This window comes from Gossypium hirsutum, chromosome A05 (genome assembly GCF_007990345.1).
Source record: "Gossypium hirsutum isolate 1008001.06 chromosome A05, Gossypium_hirsutum_v2.1, whole genome shotgun sequence".
NCBI classification, from domain to species: domain Eukaryota; kingdom Viridiplantae; phylum Streptophyta; class Magnoliopsida; order Malvales; family Malvaceae; genus Gossypium; species Gossypium hirsutum.
In genome coordinates this window covers 5,196,413-5,215,613 of record NC_053428.1, presented here as the reverse complement: position 1 = coordinate 5,215,613, position 19,201 = coordinate 5,196,413, and the positions used below count along the sequence as shown (strand labels likewise).

Sequence of the window (19,201 nt, the reverse complement as noted above, 5' to 3'; positions counted from 1 at the left end):
CTTGTAATATGCAAGTCAACGTAAAATTGGTGATATTTTTATACATAGAGATCATGATGGGGATGAAGCTATCTCGTACCACCCATGTCCAAATTCTTCACCACTTCCATTGTTGTTTTGGTTTTTTGGTTTTAAATTGTTAAGAAGAGAGAGATTTTGGTTTGGTGTAGCATACATTATAATTTGCTTTTTGTTATAGGCAAAAGTTTTAAAAAAATATACTATAAATACATTACGAATGTTGTTAGATTTTCATGATGATTTATTGTTGGAAATTTATAAAGTTCTTCTATTAAGCCTCAATTAATGAACTCACAAAATCTCTTAAATTATATCTGTTTCAACTTAAGTATCGTAGACATTTTTCCATTTTCATCCTAAAACTCATTTCTCAAAAAATTTTATTTTTCATCGAATCATACAAATCGATCTAATAATGATGGAATTGAATTTCTATTTTGTTTATCGAATCACAAATTATTTTTTTATCTAACTCCATATACCATATAATATATGTGATAAATGTGAAGTATGAAATGTATATGAATGGAAGAAGAAGAAAAATTATACTCAAATTTTAATTTATATTTATAACAAATAAATACAGTCAAGAAATGATAAATGCCATTTAATGGCATTGAGTTTTATATAGAATATAAAAAAAATTAATTTTTACCATTATTAAGATTTACGTATTGCAATCCTATTGAATATTAAAAAAATAAAAGGAATTCCTGTTGGTAGAGTATTGTTGTTTAATTTGGTAACATCATAACCCTCAACTTTAGTCATGTGTACCAACTGCTTGTGTATACAAAATCATCATCGATACTATTTACATGATATCTATAAAAGCAACACAACAGTAAGAAAACTGAGACAAATAATCAAACCCAGTTTATTTAAAAAAAACCCCTCCTACTACTCCATAAACCATCTTTTTATACTCAAACTATATACAATGAAAGACTACTGTAGGGCCCAAATTTTGCCCAGCCCAAATACTACACAGGCCCAATCCCAAATATCAACCCTCAAACCCAATTCAATCAAGCCCAAATTAAAAAAACACTACCCAAGCAGAAAACCTTAGTCCTAAATGCTTCAGCCACTGCAGCCAAGTCAGTTTCCAAGCGCCATACGTTGTCCCTCAGACTCGTGCGCTACTCTCTACGTTGGCACGCCCACGACTACCTCACGTCGCCATACCTGTGAGGAGATAGCAAAAACAGTAGAGAAGTTGGTTGTATTTTTAGCTATAAAGAGCCCGAATAATGATGGTGGGTGGGGGGTTTTTCTTTTCCTTTCTTTTTCCTTTTTCTCAAAGAGGTAGAACACAAGTTGCATACAAAATACATTGAAAAAAAATTAATAGAAAGCACACAAGAAAATACTGGAAAGGTGATTATTTCTTGTACTCTATTTTTGTCTTTATTTTTTTTATTTCTTTCTCCTCTTTTCATTCAGATTTAATACAAATATGAAGTATAAGAGAGGGAGGAGGGGTCTTACCGGAGTCGTGCTCGTGCCGTCGGCGACCATGGCACGTGGGATCTTTGATGGAGGCGTCGTCTGACAAAAATGGGAAGAGAAATGAGAGAGCCTTTGAAAGTTTTTAGTTTTTTTTTTTTTTTTTAAAGATGCAAAGGTGAAAATGATGTTTAAAACAAAAAAGTGATTTTAACAGCAAAATAAAACAGCACCGTTTGGTGCTGTACCCATCCCTTTTGGCTCAAAATGGGGAATTGGCGCAATCAGTCCCTCTCCTTTCGCGCTTGCATTCAATTTGATCTTTCCCTATGTTCTTTGTTTTTTTAAATTTTTCCCCTGAAATTGGCGCAAATGTTGCGTTTTGAAGCTGGGAATAATTTCGTTTTTAGTCCCTGCGCATTTGAGCGCATTGTGCTACGATCCTTATTTCATTTTCCATGGTTTATTTTATTTATTAATTATCCTTTGATTTTAATTTTTTTCAATTAAGTTTACTTTTTTTTATTTTTTTTATTTTACTATTCATCTTTTTCATATATTATTTTATTATGTACTGTTTTTAATTAATTTTATTTAGGTAAGATTTTTTTTACTTTAATTTATTATATGAATTATTGGATTTAAAATTCTTTTATATAGTTTTATACCTTAGGGATTTATATGACATTTATTTTTCTACCTTAATATACATATATATACGTTTATCCCAAACACTTTCATATATTATTAGTGTTTATTATTTTATTTATATTAAGTTTTCTTTATTTCATATATTCCTATATTTAAAGATCTATAGATGTCCAATCCAATACCATTATACATGTATATACATAACTTATATATTTTTTTACTCTAAGTATGCATTATTGATTTCCTATTATTTTATGTAAATATTTCCTTTAATTTTTTTTATATTTTCTCTTTATATGCATATATATATTATTGATTTTATATTATTTTATGTATGTATATCTTCTTCCAAGGATCCTATTTTAAATGGTATATTATATCTATTTTGAATATTTTCATATGCTAGTATCTTTGTTTTTATATATAAAATTTTCATTTTAATGTATATTATTTATTTAGATTGACAAATACTATGTTATTTGTTATTCACTTTTCTTTATATATACATTATGTCTTTTGAAATTTCATTCAAATATTATTATTTCATATATGATTTTTATTTAATTATTTTTATCTATTTCGAACTTTCATGTATGCTACTTTAAGATTTGTATATATGTTTGGTTGTTTGCATATTGATAATTCCAAATTGCATTTCTTCTATGTCACTTATTTGTTTGTTAGTTTTAAAACTTGCCACATATTGTCTGTGTTAATTTGCTTGAAACTTCTTTAAATTTGCTTTTAATTCATTAGCCTTCAAATGTGAATATTGTTTTTTTTAATATATGGTATGTCGCTTTTACATGTATCCTAATCCTTTGTATGTTTCTCATTATCTATCCATGTCATATTACTACTTTTTTACCTAAAGTAACCCAAGTGAATATATTTTGAGCTGATTTTATAATTGCTTATTTGGGAAATTTTGAGGCGATCCCAATTTTTGGAGGCTTAAAATATCATGTCCTAACGTGCTGGATGTGGTATTTTATTTCTTTGAAACGAGTGAATCTTGAAATTCAATTCGAGTGATCACACATTTTTAAAGGAATCGTATTTTGGCAATTTTTCCTTAAGTTTTCAACGATAGGACATTAAATAATTAATTGGTACCAATTTTGGGCGCTACGAGGGTGCTAACCCTTCCTTGTGCGTAACTGACTCTCGAACCCTTTTTCTCAACTTTTATAGACTTAAAATTATTATTTTAATAAATCAAATGTTTTATTAAAATGATCAACCTCAAGATGGTCTGATCACACCTAAATAAAAAAAAATTAGTAGTGACTCCAAACTTTCGTTTTAAAAGTCGATTCTCATTTTTTTCAAAACTCTTTAAAAATGGTTTCGACATACTACTATCATAAACCCAAAGATAATGCCTGCTAGGCTGGCCAAGAAATTCAAAAGACTACTGTTATAAAAGCATTGCTTTTGGCTCTCTTTTAAGGTATTTCCCCTCATTAGCCTTGTCAAGAAAATTATGTTATACAGTTGGATTATAAGGTATCAATTGATTTTCAAAATCATTATTTAGCTAATGATGTCTTAATCAATCAGTAAACATGATCTATCATGCACAACTTTATGTGTAAGTCTTTATATCCCACAAATCATCATACGTGGATTTTAGTAATATTTTGCTAAATATATTTAACTTTCTTTTCTTTCTCTATATGATTGAAGCTCTTAAAAAAAATTGATATTTCACCCAATTAAAGGGAAACCATTAATGGAGTAAGATATGTAGGTTGGGTTAGGGGCAAACTAGAATTCAATTATGTTGGTGCATCAATCCAGAAAATAAATGCCTGTTATTGTGATTTTTTAACTTTAAATGCTATATTTCTTCTTTTGGTTTTGATAATATTTCATCAACATCTAACCTTGAAATGTATGGTTGAAGCTCTTAATATCAAAGAAAGTTAAATTGGTATCCCATCCAATTAATGGTGTAAGGTACCAAGGTTTACTGTCCTTGCCAAACTTCAGTCTCTAATTGAATTGAAAATTTAAGAAATTTGTTTTAAAAAAATTACTATTTGACTAAACTGATGAATATAATGTTATTACTATAAATAAGATACTGCAACACCATTAAATCACATCAAAACTGAGATATTCTTTTGTTCTGTCTTCATATCTTTCATCTTACAATATGCTTCTATCCTAAGACAAAAAGACCTCAGTGGACAAGCTCTTAGGGGATCAGGGCAGTGATCCTGTGGGCCCCCACCATTGCAGTTGGCTTTTTCTAATTATTGCTACATGCAAACGAGGGTCTTGGTTTTAGGGTATCATAAATTCAAAGCAAATGACCTAACATAATTAATCTTTTTTCTGCTTATCACTTAAACCTGATATTGAATGCCACCTAGTTGTCCTTTAAGCAAATCAGTAATTACCAAAAATTTAGAACAATGTTGATGCCAGAGAATTTCATTGAAGATTCTAATACTAATCCAAGGTGCTCAGTGGGATGCAGAGAGGGCATGTCGTATCTTTGCCTCTTGAAGCTCTGATAAGTAAACAAATAATTTATGTATTGGACCCTAGTTTCTCTAGGGTCATTGACTCAAATTCTAGGCCTAGTCCTCTGAAGCCAACCCTGAAACTACCTCCTTTTTTTCTTAATATATAGTCTTTGATGATTAAGACGCCAATTTCTCTAAGGTCTAAACAGTGTCTCCAATACGTTGATTTACTCTGTGTGATACTGTGATGGGTAAAATAGAGATAACACTAACAGTTTGATTGTTGGAAGCTTGGAATCAATGACATCAGTTTATCTTATTGATGCTTATTTATGACAGTTTTTCATCCAATAACCTGCTGCTAATCTGCTATTGTTTGTTTGCCTTAGCTGGCAGTTGACAGGTAGGTGACAAATTATTGTTTAACTCAAATAAAAATGTTTAGCCTACTTCATGGTTCATCATGCTCCATGTCAGATATGCCATAACCATCATCCATGTACATATAGAATCATCAACTTTTCCTTTTAGTTTTCCCCCACTGTTCTAACTTATAAAAAGAGTGAAGCTGCTGAATTCCAGAAAAGCAGCAATCCCAGTAGAACCACCAATGGCTCCTTCCCTATCTATTTTCTTTCTATTCATCATCACATTTTGTGTAACACTAACAGCAGCAGCAGCAGGGCATTTTTCATTGCAAACATTTTTCCCTCGACCTGCCTATCAATCTTTAATCAAACATGCCAAGACTCGAAAACCAAAGCTTCCATTTAAGACTCGTTATTTCCCTCAGACTTTAGACCATTTCAGTTTCCACCCCAAGAGCTCTAAAATATTCTACCAAAAGTACCTAATTAACACTCAATACTGGCACAAAGGCTCTCCTATCTTTGTCTACACCGGGAATGAAGGAGATATTGAGTGGTTTGCTGCTAACACAGGGTTCATGCTTGACATTGCTCCCAAGTTCAGAGCTCTCCTTCTCTTCATTGAGGTAATGTTCACTTTCTCAGGATTTTTTTATCTGAGTTGTTGTTGAAGTCAGCTCCCATATAGCAGCAAAGGTGGCCATGCAAGGAACGTGCTTCAGCAGCAAATTGATGCAGCAAGCTGAAGCTATTCATTTGGTTTCCTTAATTGAATGTTTTGTATTTAGTTAGGATCAAACTTAGTTGGTAGCTGCATTTTGATGTAATTAGGTGCTGAATGACAAGCTTAGGTAGAAGCTTTTTTGTTTTTCAATCAAGTTTACCAAGTTACTAGGCATTTTAGTGGTGTTAGGTATGTTAGTAGGTGATTACTTGTTTGTTTTACTTATTGACTGATATATGTAATGGCTTAATGCCTTGTTCATGTGTTAATGAAAAATATCAGCTCATTTTCATTCAATCTCTTTTCTCTCTTTTCTGTTTTCACTTGCTAGCTTCATCTTTCTGTTTTTCCTTCTTCCGAGTTTGCTTCTTCACCAAGCCTCGAGCCTTACTACTCAAGCAAGACTAGAAACAGCTTGCTGCTGCCTCTTGCACCAACAATTGGTATCGAGAGCTCTTGTCTTAGTGGACCTGTTGCTTCAAAACAAAGATCTTGATGGCTTCTTCAGGATTTTCACTAGCAGCCCCACCAGTCTTCAATGGAGAAGGCTTTCATATATGGCTGGTCAAGATGAAGACTTACCTACAGGCTTTTGATCTGTGGGAAGTTGTCAACACAGATACTGAGCCAGCACCACTGAGGGCTAATCCCACAGTAGCTCAGATTAGGCAACATGCTGATGAGAGGACCAAAAGGCACAAAGCCATGTCCTGCATCCAGAACTGTGTGTCAGATGTCATCTTCACCAGAATCATGGCCTGTGAGACTCCAAAACAGGCCTGGGATAAACTTAAGGAGGAGTTTCAAGGCACTGAGAGAACAAGGCAACAGCAGCTGCTAAACTTGAGAAGGGATTTCGAGAATTTGAAGATGAAGGAAGAAGAAACAGTGAAGCAGTACTCAGATAGAATTATGGCAGTGGTTAACAGCATAAGGCTCCTAGGTGAGCACTTTGATGAGGCAAGAATTGTGGAGAAAGTCCTCTCCACTTTGCCTGAGAGATATGAGGCCAAGATATCCTCTCTAGAGGACTCAAGAGATCTTGCTAGCATCTCTTTGACTGAGCTAATCAATACCTTTTATGCTCAGGAACAAAGAAGAGCTAGCAGAGCTGAAGATCACCAAGAAGGTGCATTTCAAGCCAAGGCCAGAGAAACCTCGAGCACTAATGCTCAAAGAGGCAAAAGGCCTTGGAAAAACAGGCCTAAGCCTGATGCTGCAAGGAGCAATGACCAGCCCTGCAGATATTGCAAGAAGCCTGGCCATCCAGAAGACAGATGCTGGTTTAGGCCAGATGCAGTATGCCAACACTGCAAGAAGAAGGGCCATGTTGAAAGGGTCTGCAAAAACAGAAGTAAGCCAAGGCAGAATCAATTTCAGCAGTCAAAGGTTGAAGCTCGAGTAGCTGAGGACAGTAGTGACCAAGAAGAACAGGTCTTTGCTGTCTCCTGTGTAGCTTCAGAGAAGAAATGCTCCAAAGGCTGGCTGCTGGACAGTGGTTGCACTAACCACATGTCACCAGATGCCTCCTTGTTTAAAACCTTGGACAGAAGTTATAAAACCAAGGTCAAGGTTGGAAATGGTCAGTTTATAAGGGCTGAAGGAAGAGGAGAAGTGCTGATATCTACTCCCACAGGCAACAAGATCATTCCAAATGTGCTGTTGGTACCACAGATTGACAGAAACCTTCTCAGCATAGCTCAACTGCTCGAGAAAGGTTATTCTGTTGTGTTCAAGGATAAACAATGCCATATTACTGATCCAAGTGGATCAAGCCTTATGACAGTCACAATGACTGATAAATGCTTTGAGGTTCACTGGGCAAATGACTCAAACTCAGCATACACAGCCTCTGTTGAAGACTCCAAGCTTTGGCATCAAAGGCTTGGACATGCCAACTTCAGATCAATGGCTCGATTGGCCAAAGAGGGCATGGCAGAGAACTTCACCAGCTCAGCGGAGCATGATGATGTGTGTGAAGTCTGCCAAATGGGGAAACAGGCAAGACTGCCATTTCCTACAAATTCAGCTTGGAGAGCTACTGAAAGACTGCAGCTGGTGCACTCTGATGTATGTGGCCCGATGAGGACTGAATCACTCAGCAAAAACAGGTATTTCATCCTCTTCATTGATGATCTTACAAGGTTTTGCTGGATTTTCTTTTTAAAACACAAGTCTGAGGTAGCTCAAGTGTTTGTGAAGTTTAAAAATGCTGTAGAAACAGAAATAGGTTGCAAGCTGAAATCGATAAGGACAGACAATGGCACTGAGTACACTTCAGCTCAGTTTCAAGCCATTTGCAATGATGCTGGTATCAAACATCAGCTTACAAATGTCTACACACCTCAGCAGAATGGGGTAGCTGAAAGAAAAAATAGAAGTCTGATGGATATGGCCAGATGTCTGCTGTTTGAGAAGAAACTGCCCAAAACCATGTGGGCTGAGGCAGTAAACACTGCTGTTTACCTTCAGAACAGGCTTCCCACTAAAGCTCTTGCATCCGAGACACCTTTCGAGGCTTGGTTTGGTTTCAAGCCTTCCTTGGCACACCTGAAGGTGTTTGGTTGCCTGTGTTATGCACAAATACCAGCAGCAAAGAGAGATAAGCTCTCTAAAAGGGCTCAACCAGGTGTTCTAGTAGGCTACAGCTCAGTCAAAAAGGGCTACAGGGTTTTGGATCCCTTGACAAACAAAGTCCAAGTGAGCAGAGATGTCATCTTTGATGAAAAAGCCTGCTGGAATTGGGAGAAAAATGAGCCAGAAGCAATTTCAGAAGACCTAGTGCCTAATCAAGCTGAACTTGAGCAGCTAGAACCTGAAATGGATGTTGATGATGTGCCTGTGAGAGGCACAAGGCCCCTAGAAGATATTTATGAAAGGGCACAGGTTGCATTAGCAGAACCTAGCAGTTTTGAAGAGGCTGAGGCAGATGAAGGTTGGAAACAAGCTATGGTTGATGAAATCAACATGATTGTAAAGAATCAGACATGGGAGTTGGTTGAAAAGCCTGCCAACAGAAAGACTATCGGTGTAAAATGGGTCTATCGAGTGAAGCACAATGCAGATGGAAGCTTAAACAAGCTAAAGGCCAGGCTAGTTGTAAAGGGCTTCAGTCAAAGGTGTGGTCTGGACTACATGGAAACATTTGCTCCAGTAGCCAGACTCGATACAATCAGATTGCTGATTGCAGTTGCTGCTCAGAACCAGTGGACAATCCACCAAATGGATGTCAAGTCTGCATTCCTCAATGGATTTCTAGAAGAAGAGATATACATCGAGCAACCCCCAGGTTTTATAGTGCCTGGTAAGGAACAATTGGTGTATAGGCTAAGAAAGGCCTTGTATGGCCTAAAACAGGCCCCTCGAGCCTGGTATGCTCGGATTGACTCATATTTGGTCAGTTTGGGATTTGAAAGGAGTGCTAGTGAGCCAACACTCTATGTTAAGAAGAATGGAGCTGAAACACAGCTTATTGTGTCACTATATGTTGATGATCTTCTCGTGACTGGAGGAGACAAGCTTATGATGGTTGATTTCAAAGCAAGAATGAAGAAAATGTTTGAGATGTCAGACCTGGGATTGATGACATACTTCCTAGGAATGGAAGTCAATCAAATAGAAGGAGGAATCTTCTTGAAACAAAAGACATTTGCCTTGAAAGTGCTGGCTAAATTCTCAATGGAGAATTGTAAACCAGTGAGCACACCAATGGCTATTGGCATAAAGCTATCAAGCCAGGAGGAACATGAATCTGTCTGTGAAACAGATTACAGAAGCCTTGTTGGGTGTTTATTGTATTTGACAGCAACAAGACCTGACATTTTGTTTGCTGTAAGCATGCTATCAAGGTTCATGCACTGCTGTAACCAGCAACATTACAAGGCTGGGAAAAGGGTGCTAAGATACATTAAAGGTACCTTAAACCATGGAATACAGTTTAGAAGGGCTGAAGAGTTGAAACTGATTGGCTACACTGATAGCGATTGGGCTGGTTCAAAGGATGACATGAAGAGCACTTCTGGCTATGCTTTTACACTTGGCTCAGCTATGATTTGTTGGAGCTCAAGAAAACAAACAATGGTGGCTCAATCGACAGCAGAAGCAGAGTATGTAGCAGCTGCCAATGCTGTTAATCAAGCCATGTGGCTGAGAAAAATTTTGAGTGACTTGAATCTACAGCAGAATGAAGCAACTGTGATACATTGTGACAACAAGTCAGCAGTTGCTATTGCTAAAAATCCTGTCTTTCATGGCAGGACAAAACATTTCAACATCAAACTCCATGTGATAAGAGAAATGGAACAAGCTCGAGAAATTGAGCTAATCCATTGCAGTTCTGAAAATCAGATTGCCGATATCTTCACAAAGCCTCTTGGTGTATCAAGATATCTAAGCCTGAAGAGGAAGCTAGGAGTCTGCTGCATAGAAGCTGAGGAGGAGTGTTGAAGTCAGCTCCCATATAGCAGCAAAGGTGGCCATGCAAGGAACGTGCTTCAGCAGCAAATTGATGCAGCAAGCTGAAGCTATTCATTTGGTTTCCTTAATTGAATGTTTTGTATTTAGTTAGGATCAAACTTAGTTGGTAGCTGCATTTTGATGTAATTAGGTGCTGAATGACAAGCTTAGGTAGAAGCTTTTTTGTTTTTCAATCAAGTTTACCAAGTTACTAGGCATTTTAGTGGTGTTAGGTATGTTAGTAGGTGATTACTTGTTTGTTTTACTTATTGACTGATATATGTAATGGCTTAATGCCTTGTTCATGTGTTAATGAAAAATATCAGCTCATTTTCATTCAATCTCTTTTCTCTCTTTTCTGTTTTCACTTGCTAGCTTCATCTTTCTGTTTTTCCTGCTTCCGAGTTTGCTTCTTCACCAAGCCTCGAGCCTTACTACTCAAGCAAGACTAGAAACAGCTTGCTGCTGCCTCTTGCACCAACAGTTGTAACAAAAAGAAGTTTTAGTCGAGGAATAGCTCACATTACTCAAAAATAGTTTCTTGGTTTTTGTAATAACACAGAAAATACATTGCTCTGTTTTAACTCTGTGGGTGTTTTCTAAGACTGAGAGCACATCCTAAAACCCAAATCTTTTTCCAAAACATGATTTTTCTTTTTTTTCTTTTTGTAATCAATGTTAATGGGTTTGTTTCTATTGGGAACTTTTCAGCATAGATTTTGTGGGGAGTCAATGCCATTTGGGAAAGACTCATACCAGTCAGCAAAGACCCTGGGGTACTTAAATTCACAGCAAGCCTTGGCTGATTTAGCAGTTCTGATAAGAAGCTTGAAGCAGAACCTGTCATCTGAAGCATCCCCAGTGGTGGTCTTCGGTGGATCTTATGGAGGATGTAAGTTCAAACCATATGGCCCTCCATTTTCTTAGTGTTTTTTCAAGAAGTTAATGATCTGATTTATGGATTAATATGACAATACTGGTACTAATAATTAGCTAGAACATCCTTTTCTGCTAGTTGAATGGAACTTTCTGATGATATTAAAGAATTTTCATGGAAATATTTCATTAAAGAAAACTGCCATTTTGTTATGATTATGAAAAACATTCTCTTTCTCACAGTGTTGGCAGCATGGTTTAGACTTAAATACCCTCATATAGCAATTGGTGCATTGGCTTCTTCAGCCCCTATATTACAGTTCGATAAGATAATCCCATGGTCAAGCTTCTACGATGCTGTCTCCCTGGATTTCAAGGTTCCATTTTTTAGTTCTCACATATGGATGAATTTGTGCTTAAACTGTATATATCTCTGAGTTCTCCTTTACAACTAAAACTAAAATGGGGGATTCAGGATGTAAGCCAGAATTGCTATGAAGTGATAAAGGGGAGCTGGGCAGAACTGGTGGCAATTTCAACTCGGAAACAAGCCTTGGCTGAACTAAGCAAAGCTTTCAGGACCTGCAAGTGAGTCATGGAAATGGAAGTATATTAAGTAAACTTGTCTGCTGAGTTAGATTGTTGTGCAAGCTGCTTATTTATGCATGAGGCACTATTTTCGTGTTGTAAACATTCTCAAAGTCTTTTCCTAGAATTCTGGGAATCTTGTTACATCAACTTTCATTTAAGCAATTGTTTATTTAGTTTTTCCGTAAAAATCTTTCTACCTTCATCCAAGCTGATAACCAGCAATCACACAAGAAATTTAGCATTTCTAATGTTATGAACCGATTTTTACCGTGCATGTTTTACTTTTTTTTTTCTTTTCCTTATAATTAATCATATTTATTTGTTCAAATTTCAGGAGCCTTCATTCAACAGCTTCTGTTCTAGAGTGGCTATGGACTGCTTTTGTTTATACAGCCATGGTTAACTATCCAACTGAGGCAAATTTCCTAAAGCCATTACCTGCTTATCCTGTGCAGCAGGTAAGACGTGTAAATAAAGCTGTTTTGCATCAAGCTCTAAATTTTAACATTTTCGAAGATCCTCTTATTGATTTCATTTTTCGACACTTAAACCATCCTTTTACACGTAGATGTGCAAGATAATTGATAAATCTCCATCGGGGGAAACGAAGCTTAGTCGTGCTTTTGCAGCAGCAAGCTTATATTACAACTATTCTCAGACGGAAAATTGCTTCGAGGTAGAATATGAAGTTGATCCGCATGGTCTTCATGGTTGGCACTGGCAGGTAAACTTGCTATCATATCAGTGTATATACATGCTGGAGCAAACTGATGAACGATAATCGGTATCATTTGATCGAATGTTGACTGGAATAATATAAAAAGCTAAAAGTAGAGTTTGATTACTCCCCTAATGCATCGTAGTGTTCGGAAAGTAATTCTCTAAATGATTATGCAGACATGCACGGAGATGGTTATGCCAATGACTTGTTCTAATGAGAGCATGTTTCCTCCATCTGGCTTTGATTATAAAAGGTTTGCAGAACAATGCCGAATGAAATACGGGGTTTTGCCTCGGCCACACTGGATCACAACTGAATTCGGTGGCGAAGTGAGTTAATTTTTGTTTCTTCATCGCTTCTCCTTGTTGGTTCTTTCTATATAGATGTACCGTTTTCGAGAAATATGGCGGTCCCATACTCGATTTGAACTATTAATGTCTCTTTCGTATGCAGAGAATCGAGAAAGTATTGAAGAGATTCGGTAGCAACATCATATTTTCCAATGGAATGCAGGATCCATGGAGCAGAGGAGGGTAAGATGTTAGAAACAGTATGCTGGTTAGCTTCTTAGATTAGAATTAACATGAGCCAAAATTATAATCAATTTCAATCACAATGAAACTGGTTTATGGTATGAAATATATACAGTGTGCTGAGAAATATATCCGCCACTATCATTGCTCTTGTCACAGAAAAAGGTATGTAAATTTATGATTAAGCATTTTTGTTTAGTTGTCATCAACTTAAACAAGTTCTCTCATTGGTATGTATTAGGAGCTCACCATGTTGATTTCCGAGCCGCCACAAAAGACGATCCGGACTGGCTTATACAACAAAGGCGGCAAGAAGTTGAAATCATCCAAAGATGGTTAGATGAGTACTATGTGGATCTCAGACATGCTTAAATTAAGGACTGACAGAAGCTGTGTTGGCAAAACTAGATTATTTGGATTGAATGAATGTTTTGAAACTCAAATTTGCAGAAATCCTCTAATCTAATTGTTTAGGCTGATACAGGAATGTACCATTTTCATTACTTGTATGACAAACTATGTCCACTGTCTTAAAATACTATTACATAATTTACATTTCATAAATGTGCTGGCATGAATGAATATTTATCGTCCAAGGCTAACATGAAGCTTTAACATTTTACCAACAAGATTAGTGGTCCAGATTAATCCAGGCTTTTGCTTCTTCTATTTATAACACAAAAATGGGATAAAGCATCACTTAGTCCCAGAACTTGGAAACTTTTCTCAACTTAGTCCTTGAACTTTTTTTTCTCCACGCTAGTCATGAAACTTGACAATTTCTCTCACATTAGTCTTGGAACTTGGCAAGTTTTCCAAAATTTGGTCCATGTATACTGTACCATATCATCATATAAAAATATAATTCTTTTCTAAAAAAAATTTAGGTGATGATGTGGGATGATCTCAAAATTCCAAATCATCATAGGGATCAAATTTGAGAAAGATTGTCAAGTTGTGGACCAAAAAAGATTCAGTGACCAAATTAGGAAACATTACCAAGTTCAGGGACTAAATGTTGAGTTATCCCAAATAAAATGAATAAACCAAGCCCAACGCCAACTTGGATTAGGTTGGGCCTGGAGAGCTTTCCTTCGTATCTAATCCAAGCCTTTTAGATTTGGGGGGAAAAACTGAGATGCAATGAAAGAAGTCAAGAACCAAACATGAGATGCAGCAAACATTGAAAAGATAGGTGAAGCTTGAAGCAGTAGATTCATATATTCGCTGAGCCATCAATCAATGAATCCCTGGTTTCCATAGAACACTGACAGTGAGAGAATCAACAAGTAAAAAGAGAGACAAGAAAGAAACATGTTACGCCGATCAGGAACATGTTTAAGGTCGTGTTTAGTGATATTGCACTAGTTTCAGCATTGGGAGTGTGTGGACCTGCTCTTTATTGGAGATTCAAGAGAACTCTCAGATTTGCTGATTCCAAATTCTCTTGCCCTCCTTGCATCTGTGATTGCCCCCAACCTCTTTCCCTTGTCAAGATTGCCCCTTGTACTTACTCCCTCCCTCTTTACGCCATTTTATTACTATTATTCAAATTTCATGTTTTTTTTTTAATTTCCTTTGTAACTCTGAGTTGTTCTCAAATTTTGATTCTGATTGGTTGTTTGTTCATTGGAGTGTAGTTAAGGAATATCCATTTAAGACATTTGAGATCTTGATCTGTTTTTTGCTGCTAATTTTGCATAAAATTCATGTTTGTTTGACATTTGATTCTGGAAATCCATGGTCCTTCAATTTGCTGCTAATTATTGTGGTGCATATTTCCTTGGTCATTATCCTGCATACATTTGAATTAAGTAAAAACTAAATTTGAGTTCATATATTTCTAACTGTTATTATTTTAACAGGGTTGGCCAATCTCTCAGATACAGGTTGGAGATTTTTTTTCCTTTTTTAGATAAACTCAAATTGGTTATATTTCTTTAAAAATTCATCCAATATCATGTTAGCGTGATGACACAGATTGTGGACGCAATGACCCTGATCTGAAGCAAGAGATGGAGAAGCAATTTATAGACCTTCTGACAGAGGAATTGAAGTTGCAAGAGGCTGTTGCTGAAGAGCATGCTCGCCATATGAACATCACCTTTGGTGAAGCGAAAAGGGTGGCTTCCCAGTACCAAAGAGAAGCTGAAAAATGTATTGCTGCCACGGAAACCTGTGAGGGGGCTAGAGAAAAGGCTGAGGCTTTGCTGATCAAAGAGAGGAAACTCACTACAACATGGGAACATAGAGCTAGGGAAATGGGTTGGGAAGGAGAATAAGAACAACTCTCTGTTTAATTCAGTCAAATATCACATAGTCTACTACTTGAAGCATATCACCTTGATCATTTATTTATTCATTGTTAGGACTATGAACTTCCAATACCAGAAAGAAGGCTATTTCAATTAACCTTGAAATTAAGAAGAAAAAAAAACCCATCAGCCACACAGCAATTGCGAATTCAGAACTATATTCAGTCACTGTTGTTATGCACACATGAAGGGCTTTTCATGTTCCATCTAAAAGCTATGTTTTCAGCTGTGGAAATACTGAAACTCCAAGTTCTTGTGTTACCTTCAATGAAACTAGGAAAAACAAAATACAAATGAAACTAAAACTAGGAGAAACTATAAATTTCTCAAACTACAATTCAATCAATGTGTTCGAAAGGACATGAAAGAAAGAAATTGTAAAAAGGAGGATGTTGCCATCAATTTCAATATATTAAATGAAGCAACAGAGATTCCCATAAAAAGAGTAGACTTATGCCTTTGTATTGTCTTTTATCTCAGAATCAGCATCAACCATCTCATATACAAGATCCAAGAGAGTACGCGTCGAATCCGAATTCCCCATCCATCAATGGGGTCTCATTATTTTGATCCTGCATAAAAAAGTTTAGTCATTTTAAGCCACTATGCTCACAAGGGTTCAAAATTAAGAGCAACAATGGAAGTTTTCTTTTCATACCGATTTGATCATGGACATCATTATATTCTCCAAAGGTTCAAAACTATTTTGATTGAAGCCGTTTTGTGGCTTTGTCTCAAATAGGAAGTCCTCATTGGATCTTGGTTTTGTGTCGAAAGCTGATTTCTCACCATCAAGGTGTGGAACAACATAAGTACTGTCACCACTAAATTGGCTGAACAAAGAAACATCATTCATTTTATCACTGATGAGATTGCTTTGGTCCATCATAGGTCCACTTGCAGGGACCAGGGAGTCTCCTCGGCTGAATGAATTATTCATATTGCCGTTGTAATCATGTCTGCTATCTCCCCATTGTTGCTTTGTTGTGTAATCAATATTCTGAATGACATTATTATTTAGACTGACTTGGGAGATGTTTCCTCTAGAGTCCTCCAAATTTGCTGGATTTGCCATGGAAGAAGAAAGATCAAGAGGGCTGCTACTAAGGTGAGAGCTCGTCCAAGAAATACTTTCTTGCAAATTATTATTCGGCAATTGCTCATGACTGAAAGCTTCACTTGTTGACAATGCATTTGAAGGAAAACTGGATAATTGAACAGCGCTTTGCCAATTTTCGCTGCATCTACCATGATCAAGAAAATTAGAAGAACCACGAACGTTCATGTCAAATGGTTCCTGATTCAGTGATGTCACACCAAGGGATGATGATTGATTTCCAAATGCACCACTATGTTGTGTCTGTTGTGTGTTTGACTGTAACAACAAAGGGTTGCCCGAGGAAACAGGTAGAGTATTACTTGAGCCACCAACCGTGACTCTCGCATCTTGGAAGTTCGTAGCAACACCAAAAGCATTTGGATCATTACCGCGATTAAATTCTCCAAAGTGGTTGGTGGGCTTGTTCTGCGACAGTTGATTGATTGATGTTGGGATCCCTTGAAACAAAGTTCCATTTTGATTCTGGTTTGCAGGTACCACGGCTGGCTGGATCTTTCCAAAACCATTGATCGGATTGCTCAATGTTTGAGAATGTCCCGACTGAATCACACCAGAAGAAATCCCACGTAGGCTTAAAGCAGCAGAGGAGTTCAGTCTCCCAAACAATCCACCTGGCTGATAAGATGACAGAGAGGCACTTGAAATCCTTCCAGGTCCAGTCAATGTGCGAAAATCTCCAAAGCCGTCCAGTGAACCCATGCGCAAGTAAGACGGATCTTTACTTCCTAATGCAGCAACCATGTTAGCTTGTTGAGTTGCAACACTGCTGAGTCTTTTTAGGTAAAGCCTATATTTCTGCAAGACAGCATAAGATAGTAAGCTTAAATACTGCACACTTTTATAAAAGCTCATAATTCAAGTATATGCACTTCTCCCATGCCTACGGCCCAGCCTAACTCTTACAAAAGCTTGAATTGAAGTTGTAAAACTTCATTAACGATGTGCTAATTGTAACATGAAACTAGCAGATCGCTTGTTAAATTTTCCCTTGTGGGCCCTCAACATTCTTAAGGAGGTTACCTGTAGATGGCTTGCTACATTTTCCCTTGTAAGGCCTTCGACATTCATGAGGTCAAGAATTTTCTTCGGAACAGCCTCTGCATTTAAACAAAGAGGAAACAAAAAGGTTAGAACTAAAATGCAAGTTGCATGAGAATCACTAGATCATAATAAGAGACATTAATCTCAACAGCATAAAACTCACTCTCAAGACCCAATTGGTTGACAGCTGAAACAAACTTCCTATGCAGCTCTACAGACCAAACAACTCGAGGCTTCTTTTGGGTTGAAGGGTCCTCATGTCCATTATCGTCACCCTCTTCATCCTCATCTTCACTTTGGTCCTTCCTCTTCTTACTGACCTTTTGGTCAGAACTGCTAGATGTTGGACCAGTTTCTCCGGTTCCTCCCCGAGATTTATCTTGATTTGATGCATTAATTTGATCCTTAGAGTCAGGTTTCTTTTTTCTCACGACGTGTTGCCATATGTTTTTTAGCTCCTCAATGCGAACCGGCTTCAATAAGTAGTCACAAGCACCATGAGTAATCCCCTTCATTACAAGCTTGGTATCACTATGAGCTGACAACACTGAAATTTCATCATGAAAAAAAAAGACAATATCGTCACTTTCTGCTCTATTAATCAAATTTAGATCCAGAAAATTATGGGGAACGAGCTTCACCCAAAAAAATAGAAATTTTCATTCATTTCACAAAGAAATCAAAAGACAAAAGGGGAAAAGGAAAAAAAAGTAAAATTCAGGCAATAAAATGGAAAAAAGGGTTAATGCTTACTAATTACAGGTAGGTCCATTTCAAGCCCCACAAGTTCAAGAAGCTTAAAGCCATCCATATCTGGCATATTAACATCACTAATAACCAAGTCATATCTGTTCCTGTTTTCCCTCAACATTTTGAGGGCCGTGATTGCCTGATTGGTTGTGGTAACTGCAGGAAAAAGAAAGCATATATGATATGTCAAACAGAAGCCCACTGTCTCAACATTGTTAAAAGTCAAACCTTGCATACTACAATTACAAAGACCTAATTCTAAACGCATGCTAAGCACAACACACAGATCTTCCTGACAGAAACACATTAAGAATACTTATTTAACATTTTTAGAACAATGAATGAAATTTTGAATTAAGGATTGAGAATAAACAGAACAGTAAACACGTAACTTGTCAGCAGAATCTAGAAGCAAATTTCAAGTTGGAAGAAAATTTTCAGCAGAATTCAAAAGATAAAGTACCACTAACCATGATATTGGCATTTACGAAGGAGATTTTCCAAAACTTTGAGACAAATAGGATCATCATCAACTGCTAAAACACGCATACCAATTGGAAACCTGCCCCTGCCACCATCTTCACCATTGGAACCACCCAGTTTCTCCTCCATAGTCATCGATAAAAATAAACAATCCAAACAACCAGATGAGAAAACAAAGCAACAACAGAGATCAGAAACCCAAAGTTTCAATCTTTTCAAGTTTATCCACTGCCTTTTTTAAACTTATAAAATAAATCCCAGATAGTAGAAAGACAAGAATTGAAAGTGGGAGTGAATTGGAAGATAAAACTGTGGGAGAAAGAAAAGCTTTGCAAGTAAAAGCTGTACAAAGAGACAATGATGATGTTGATGGCCAAAATGCCTCAACTCCCAGAAACAACAGAAATCTTTCTTTTTATTTTTATTTTTATTTTCCTCCTTTGAACTTTTGGATGCAAAGCAATTCTCCGCTCTTTCTCTGTCTCAGGTTTTTTTTCTCTCCCTCTTTCTACTCTGTATTTGTCTTCAGCTTTTTCATGTCAACAGAACAGAGCATCTTTTCTTTATTTTATTTATTCTTTTTTGAGGAATTATTTTGGTAATTGAGCTTGTTTATATATATTTTT

The 19,201-nt window shown here is 36.7% G+C and overlaps 2 protein-coding genes, 2 long non-coding RNA genes and 1 pseudogene across 6 annotated transcripts; 3 read left to right on the top strand and 2 right to left on the bottom strand.

Annotated features, from left to right (window-relative positions):
* Positions 1 to 793: 793 nt before the first annotated feature.
* Positions 794 to 1,970, bottom strand: LOC107961369 (uncharacterized). Its single transcript, XR_001701272.2, has 2 exons — positions 1,513 to 1,970; positions 794 to 1,209 (listed from the first exon to the last, which is right to left on the bottom strand). It is a non-coding gene; the product is annotated as an uncharacterized lncRNA (long non-coding RNA).
* On the top strand, positions 1,143 to 1,721 carry LOC107961370 (uncharacterized). The gene is made up of 2 exons (XR_001701273.2): positions 1,143 to 1,280; positions 1,468 to 1,721. It is a non-coding gene; the product is annotated as an uncharacterized lncRNA (long non-coding RNA).
* Positions 1,971 to 5,083: 3,113 nt separating the features above from the next.
* Positions 5,084 to 13,430, top strand: LOC107958921 (lysosomal Pro-X carboxypeptidase). 3 transcript variants are annotated; one of them, XM_041112965.1, is made up of 10 exons: positions 5,084 to 5,592; positions 10,857 to 11,037; positions 11,265 to 11,398; positions 11,497 to 11,609; positions 11,947 to 12,070; positions 12,181 to 12,336; positions 12,510 to 12,662; positions 12,787 to 12,866; positions 13,026 to 13,031; positions 13,108 to 13,430. In XM_041112965.1, exons 1-10 carry the CDS (start codon positions 5,209 to 5,211, stop codon positions 13,121 to 13,123), a joined length of 1,347 nt encoding a protein of 448 aa, XP_040968899.1. In that variant the 5' UTR covers positions 5,084 to 5,208; the 3' UTR covers positions 13,124 to 13,430. The 3 variants fall into 3 exon arrangements, with proteins under 3 accessions (XP_040968899.1, XP_016750323.1, XP_016750324.1); XM_016894834.2 differs by having other exon boundaries at positions 5,087 to 5,592; positions 12,982 to 13,031; XM_016894835.2 differs by lacking the exon at positions 13,026 to 13,031 and having other exon boundaries at positions 5,089 to 5,592.
* Positions 13,431 to 13,553: 123 nt separating this feature from the next.
* On the top strand, positions 13,554 to 15,286 carry LOC107958919 (uncharacterized; annotated as a pseudogene).
* A 201-nt stretch (positions 15,287 to 15,487) lies between these two features.
* Positions 15,488 to 19,201, bottom strand: LOC107958918 (two-component response regulator ORR24). Its single transcript, XM_016894833.2, has 6 exons — positions 18,563 to 19,201; positions 18,096 to 18,248; positions 17,506 to 17,889; positions 17,322 to 17,398; positions 15,840 to 17,096; positions 15,488 to 15,753 (listed from the first exon to the last, which is right to left on the bottom strand). Exons 1-6 carry the CDS (start codon positions 18,708 to 18,710, stop codon positions 15,679 to 15,681), a joined length of 2,094 nt encoding a protein of 697 aa, XP_016750322.1. The 5' UTR covers positions 18,711 to 19,201; the 3' UTR covers positions 15,488 to 15,678.